Source organism: Geospiza fortis, unplaced genomic scaffold, assembly GCF_000277835.1.
Source record: "Geospiza fortis unplaced genomic scaffold, GeoFor_1.0 scaffold173, whole genome shotgun sequence".
Classification (NCBI taxonomy): Eukaryota; Metazoa; Chordata; class Aves; order Passeriformes; family Thraupidae; genus Geospiza; species Geospiza fortis.
In genome coordinates, this window is record NW_005054334.1 from 2,519,362 (window position 1) to 2,526,826 (window position 7,465).

General features: G+C 50.1%; 1 protein-coding gene across 1 annotated transcript; it reads right to left on the reverse strand.

Annotated features, from left to right (window-relative positions):
- Window positions 1-512: 512 nt before the first annotated feature.
- On the reverse strand, window positions 513-7,465 carry TXN2 (thioredoxin 2; the record flags this gene model as incomplete). Its single annotated transcript, XM_005421913.2, has 3 exons — window positions 513-1,620; window positions 6,194-6,317; window positions 7,290-7,465. Coding segments are annotated over 3 exons (417 nt in total), but the record flags the coding sequence as incomplete, so codon positions are not given.

Consider the following 7,465-nt stretch of genomic DNA (forward strand, 5'->3'; position numbering starts at 1 on the left):
AGAAGCAGGTGGGAGCAGTGATGCCAGCCAGCTGCACTGCAGTTGCAGCAGGACTTGGATCACCACTCCCCTGGTTCCTTCAAAAGTCATAAATTGTTACTGCAGAGGTGCAGAAAAAAAATTACCTGGCTGCTCATATACCAGGGAGGTAAAATGGAGCAATGCCAAAGCAGATTTAAGACTGACTGAAGGAAACAGAAGCTGTGGCAAAAAAAAAAAAAAAAAAAAGGCAGCTTGTACATAGTTATTAAGCATTTACAATGTTCTCATGCAGCTTAGATAAGCAAGCTGGAATTAAAACAGTACAGTAGTCATCAGTGCTGGTGCTGTGCTCTGCCTGCAAGCTCAGGAGGAGGCTGGGAGCACTCAGAAGCCAGGTTGACATGAAACAGGTGTATGTGAGGAGAAGGAGGAGGAGGAGGTTAGAAGGGCTGAAGGCTGCTCAGATAGAAGCCCACAACTGGTACCCTTAGTCCAAAGGTCAGGGCAATTGAAGTCAAAAGGCTGCCTTCTGGCAGGGCTCACCCATGTGGCCACATTTAATTATTCACAACAGGGAGAGGGAGGCTCTCAGGCTCCACAGACAGGGGAGGGGAGAGAAAAGCACAGGGGGAGGGAGCACAGCTCAGGTTCCTTGTGTGCAATGAGCAGCTGTTCATCTGTGTGTGAGGTGAGTCCTCCCTCTGGCCCCCTGGATCCAGCAGCACACAGCCTACAGGCAGCACTGAAAGTCCCATGGAAGGAATACCCTATTTTGTTTTCAGCACATTACCTTTTAGTAGGGATCAAGTCATAACCTGCACTTTCCCAACCCATCATTAGAAACTGTGCTGCTGATACTCCCAACTCACCTCTCTGGACAGACAGATTTGTGAGAATCAAGTTTTATTCTCCCAGCTAGACAGCAGTGACTGATAAAAGTTCTCTCTGCTGCAGACATGCAAAAGGATATCTATAAAATACTTCTCCCTATTTTCTCTTATTAAATTATGATGGGAGCCCATGGATTTGTGGAGGAGTTGTACCTGTCCCATCAAGACAAGGACAGAGGAAGAGACAGGTTTCACAGACAAGGCAGAGGCATTCTCAGCTTTAAACGAACCCACCCAGGGCAGGTATGTACCATCATCTTGCAGGGAGCAGCTGCCCTCTGCTCTGGGCTATCAGATGTGAGGCAAAGACAAAAACATTCCTCCTCTTAACTCAGCAGCAGCAGCTCTGCACATCAGCTCTTGGCTGATAAACACAAGCTCCTAATTCCAGCCACATTCCCCGTTTTGAGAATAAGCAGCCCTGCTCCTCAGCGCCCTTTGCAACTACTGCTGCTCATGAGAAGGGGGAGAAGGAGGGAAGGGTTACAACATTTTCCATCTCCTAAGAACACCAAAACAGAAGAAACCCCCGGGTTGTACAGGGCAGGCAATTGACCTGCCCACAGCTCTCCCAGGCAAGGAATGCACAACATGGACGTGTCCAGAGGCAGAGGTACAGCCACCCTTTACTTCAGGCTCCAATGAGTTTCTTGAGGAATGCCTCCAGCTGATCCTCGTCCTTTATGCCCACAAATTTATCCACAACGTCTCCATTCTTCATAGCCAGCACAGTTGGCACTGCTGACACCTGGGGCAAGAGAAACAGGGAGACAGGTGAGCAAAGCCTGCAGGAAGCCACTGGCACCTGGTCTCCCAATGAAGTCTGAGGAAGTGGCTACAAGGGAGCTGAGCATGCACTGCTCTAGGGTAAGATGCTCACTCGCAAAACAGGCCAGCTGAGCTCCATGTTCCCCCTCTCTGCACTGACTTACACCACTCTAGTTGAGATAAGACTGAGCTGCCTTTTGACTTTAAATAAGACCCAAATGTTTAAAGACAAAACCACAACTAATGCAAAAACCATCTCCAGTACAAAAGCTTCTTCTCCTCCTTCCCTTTTGTCCTCTCATAAACGAACACACCTAGGACACATCTCAGACATAATGACCTTTGGACATTTTATGGCCAGGGTAGCATCAGACTGGACCCGTGTTCTTCTCCAGACGGGACTGCAGCTCTAATCCTAACCTGCCCCACCATTGCACAGGCAGATTTCCTGCTCATATTATGGCAATGACAATCCCCTCCAAGCCTTCTTCCTTTCCCCAGTTCTGTTTTCAGTTAATTTATCTGGTTACAAACCAGTGGTCATTCAGTACAGATCCCTGATGATTAGGTAAGAAGTGAAAAAGTTCCTCTGACCAGAGCTAGCAGGCAGCTGTGCTGCTCTGGGCGCTGCTTTTTTAGCTCAGAACAAAGTTTGCTGGGAATTATCCAAGAGAACAGTGTTGGAAATGACAACATTCCCCAGGGACTTGCTGGTTGACTGGTGACAGCAGAAACCCCAGGGACATGACTGAAAGAAGGAACAACCAGAGCTTGGAGAGCTGCAGCAATGGAAGATTGATCACATTTCTGACCCCGCAGCTTATCTCTGCAAAGTCGTCCCCCCAAAACACATCCTGTCCTTATCTTGCCCGCTGAATCTTCTCCAGCCTGCAGGGCCTTCCCGTGTGCACTGCCAGCCCTGCTGCCAACAAAGATCTGTAAATCCCTCTGGAAACCCATCAGAGGGCTGGCTTTTCTCCCAGTGGGAGCCTGAGATGAAAGGGACATTTTGTCTTCCCTTCCCACCCGGTCCCAGCCGGGCAGTCCAGCATGGCTCCCCACAGTGTCCTTCAGGGCTTGTACAGTCTCATCTGAAGGGATGGGAGCGTTGGGGCTGCTCAATGCACAATCTTCAGCTCCTCCTAGTGACTGCAGGGAGCAGATCCAGAGGGCCTGGGCCCCAGCACCGGCGATGGTGCCAATACATTCCCTTGTGATTTTGGGAGAGAGAAAAGATGCATTGCACTCAGCTGCTCCGTACCTGAGAAGGCAAACCTCCACTGAGCCTCCCTCTGGCTTGCACAGTGGGTTAATATTGAGCAGAGTTGCTCCAGTCCTATCCAAAAAAACAAGAGCTGGCCCCCGTTAGGGCTGGGGTGAGGAACAAGCAACTCCTGGAAGCTCTACTGAGAAGCAGCCAACACCACGTTGCCAGGCCCTGCAGGCTGACCAGCGCACCCACGAGTTTCACGTGGCCTAATCCAAAGAAAGAGTGGAAGGTCTGGGGCTGGTGCTGCAGAGCCAGATGAGAACTGGGGACACAGAGCAACTTTACTCTGCTCAGAAAAAATGATGTTTTTGTCAGCTTCCTTCCTGCCAGCTGCAGCAAGGGCAGCCTGTTAATGGAGCATGTACTTTGTTTTGCTGGTTGAGAAGCAAATATCATGGGAATTTCTAGAATGCAAAGTTGAGGGCACTTTTTCTTTTTTTGGGCCCCATCTGCACTGAACCTAAACAAACTTTACTCCTCCCTGAAGAGCATTTCTACAGAAAAATCAGTCTGCTTTTGATTAGTGTTGACCACAGATAAACAAACAAACATGCCCATCCAGGTTATTCCTGGCAACACCCATACCAAGGGAATTCTCCCCCATCTGAAACTTCTATACAAGCTCAGATGCCACACAACAGAGCAGGGGGAAGTATTTCACCCAGGCCTCTGAGTGAGGAGGTAACAGGACAGAGCTTCACTGATGAATGACCACCTCTGTACCCAGCAGCTCTCCTGAGCTGCCCACCCACAGTGGCTACAGAAGGGGCTGCCCCTTCCTGGCCACTGCACACAGAGGCAACTGGCTAAGGCAAGAAGATGAATCTAAAGAATTTTAAGAGACTGCAGATAAACAAAAGTATTTCTTCTCCCTTTCTGCTCTTGGGGCGAGAGGTCAGGAGCTGGCTGGAGCAGTGGAGAAAGGCCACAACCAGAGATGAAAGGTATTTGATAAAACAGGGAGTCCCCAGAGAAAACACTTTTGTGCTGGGCATAACCGGACAGCGAAGGGCACAGGGGACATTCCTAGTTGCAGGAAATGCATCCGTGCTTTGTGCTAAGCTGGGATGGCTAAGAGCCAAGGGCTTGTATAAAGGAATGTGCCAGCATTCCTCAGCTCTTCCAGGGGACCTCCCCCTCCCTTCCCCTGCACCAAGGAGGCTGCTGAAGAGGACATTGTGCAAGCAGGCAGCAAGCTGGGGGTGCGTATGTGCGTGGGCAGGAGAATAAACATGGATGGAGTGAGACTTCCTGGCAGCTCCTGAAGGAGTTGTGGGGGTGGCATGGACACTGAGAACCCCCAAACAAAGACTTCCTCAGCGTGCAGACATCTGATCCCCTAAAGAATGACTTTAAAACAAATGTTTTCTGATCCCCTCTAAACACCACCTGTGGTTTTCCTGATCCCTCACAAACACTCTGGTCCCTCTTTGATCTCAACTTAGTGCCTTCCCATCAGCCCTTACATTTCTCCTTACATGGTAACTTCCCAGAAGATGAAGCAAAACCAAGCACGTGCTCAGCACAGGAACAAAACTTCTGCCTTGGAAAGGATGCTCCAAACTTTGAAGATCTGAGCAGAAAATTCTCCCATCCCCCTACCTGTTTGCAGCTATGGTACTTGCAGACAGTCTAAGGACAGTGTTTTAGCCAGAGATAAAGGCCAAGACAAGAGACACACGCATCACTCCAAAAGTGGAGGAGGGCTTATTGCAAAACAAAAACTTCACCATGTTTGTAAATAAGGTTCCTGAATGAACTGCTAGAGGCTGACCCTTCCCTGCAGCCTCAGTCCTACCTGCACACAAACACACAGAGTAGGCTGTACTCCCTCAGCACCCATGGGGAGAGGACACCCAGCACATTATCAAAGCCGCACAACTTGGGACTTTCAGCCTCTTTTCACAGACCTTTCTCTGCATGCACGCACCCTACTTGTCATTTTCCACTCATCTGAGATTATCCTCTTGTAATCTCAGCTCATTCTATCTACTAGAAGGCTTGAAACAATGCATGAATTGAGCTAATAATCTCTATTCTCTTCTCCTTAGCATGGTTGCTATCAGAGCCTTTCCTGCATCTATTAGGATTTATACACTTTCAGATCATCACTAAAAACACCTCATTCTCTTCAACTTCTCACCAGCACCCTCTGAGCTATGCATCCTTTTGGGCTTGCAGCAGCCAGCCCTGCTCAGGAGCCAGCAGCCATCTTCCATCTGCCAGCACGCTTCCACCAGTGGGAGAGAACAAGCTGTTCCTGCTTCCGTCTCCTTCTGGCTCAGCAGGGTGCAGGAATGGCATCTTCTCCAGGCTCAATAAATTGACAGCTTGCTCAGGAGATAGTTCACACTTTTCAGGGCAGCTTGAGGAGCTTGCTGTGCTAGTTGTCACCCTGGGAGCAGGACTTCATCTGCAGAGGGGGAGCAGATCCATCTGCATGATACTCAAGTGAAAATGAAGCATGTTTTTCCCCTGTAAAATGTAACAGCAGGATGCCCCAACTCCACCGGCAGAGTGGTTGTTTGCAAGGAGAGACAACAGAGGCAAGCACAGCCCTCAGAGGGGCTTTTGTGTTTCTTAAACTACCTAACCACTGACAGAGGGGACAAATAAATGAATCATGTAAACTAAAGCCACGGCCTTCTCCAGTCATTCTGCTCCTTCCTGGGAGAAAGGCAGCACAGGGAACACACCCAGCAGTAATGTCACACACTAGTGCAAGCACCAAAGTCCTCCCCTTTCAAGAGCAGGACATGTGCTCTTGTTTTTTTTCTGACCTGGCTTCTACCTGTCCAGACAAAACTCACTGTGTCTCCTTATGCTGCAACTTAAGGATGGGGACGTTATGACCCAGCTCGAGATCCTGAACAAGGAAAGGAAAGAGAGGCTGGCTGCACAAAGAACCACCTTCAGTAGCATGGCAGAGTGGGGTTTGTAACTTCATGATCTTGCCCTGCACCTGACCACCCAGCTGGCAGCAATATGCCATGTGTACTCCAGGCTCCTCGAAACTAGAGAAGTGTTTACACTCACAGCCACCTGCAAGGCCTAGAGACACCTCCCTGCAGAATCAGAGGTGGGGATGCTGGGCATGACCAGCAGAGCTGGAGCAGAGCCAAGCAGCAAAATCCACCTACTGCCAAGTGACCCAATGGTTCAGGAATCTGTAGGCTCTGGGCTTCCCCTCCCCTCCAATGCTGCTGCTGTGCAGGCACAGTTCTCCTTAGGGAGGCACCTTTGCACTGCCAGCCAAACAAAGTCTGTGCTCTTCCACTCCTACCTCGTACTCGATGGCAAGGTCTGTGTGATCATCAATGTCCACCTTGGCCATCAGCACCTTCCCCTCCTGCTTGGCCACCAGCTTCTCTAACCTGGGACCAAGGATCTTGCAGGGACCACACCACCTGATGGAGCAGGAAAAGAGAGGGCACATTACAAGAGGCAGGTGCAGCCATGGAAGGTGTGCTGGTACACCAGTGCCTTTACCATCACTGCTGCTCCACTCAAGAGCCAGCCTGGAAATACAACTCCTGAACCATGGCTTAGAAAAACACTTCTCTCACAAAGGAACTGTCAAAGGTTAAGGAAGCTCTGCATCCAGTTTCAGGCTTCAATTAATTGTCCTCTCCTCCCTGGCTGATCCCAACTAGTGCTCACTGTGGTTTGTCAGTTGGTTTATTTAGAGCAGAAGTTTTTTGGCTGTTTTGAGTTCTCCTTGCACCAAATCAGCTGTAACAGGCTCACATAACAGTAAGTGGAGGACTATGAAAATACGTGAAAAACCCAAAGATAATCAGTATTGTTAATAGAGCAGATAGCATCTAGGAATATTTTTACTAGCAGGTGAATGACAGCATTTTTATTGATGACAAATGCTGTCATTGGTGTCACTGTTATTAACACAAAAAAAATCTGCTATAAAGAGCCTCAAGACCATGCAGCTTTAAGAGACATGGAATGATACACCATAACAAGGGTAAGGCATAGCAAGTGCAGAGCTCTCTGAGGATGTTGCACCCATGAAGCCAAACAGGGCAGGTATCAGAGCTTTTTCCTGAGGCATCTTTTGTAGAATGATGCAACACTGGGGCTGGGGTGACACCTGAGCACCTGGAAGGTGCAGCTGTGCCACCCTGGGGAATGCCTTCCAGGCACTCCTGTTTGACACTGCTGCAGGGTGTAGCTGTGAGGGGAATGTTCATGGATTGAGCCTGACGAGCAGAAGCATCTTTCAGCACTGGACTCCACAGCTTGGGAAGCCCTCAGGCATGCCCCTCCATGGTGAGCCCGGAGTGCCACCACATCAGGAAAGCCACAGGGACACACCTGCACGGGTGGTGGTGGAGAAGGGTGCAAGAGCCACGAGTGGAACTTACTGCGCATGGAAGTCCACCACAACGGGCTTGGGGCTGTTCACCACCCGGTCCTGGAAGTCGCTGCCATCCTGCACGTTGAAAGTGTTCCTGCGGCCGGCTGAGGTGCCAAAGGCCCTGCCGTGGGATGCCAGGGGCCCCCGCGTGGGGAGCGCCAGCAGCCGCTGGAGCGGCAGCCC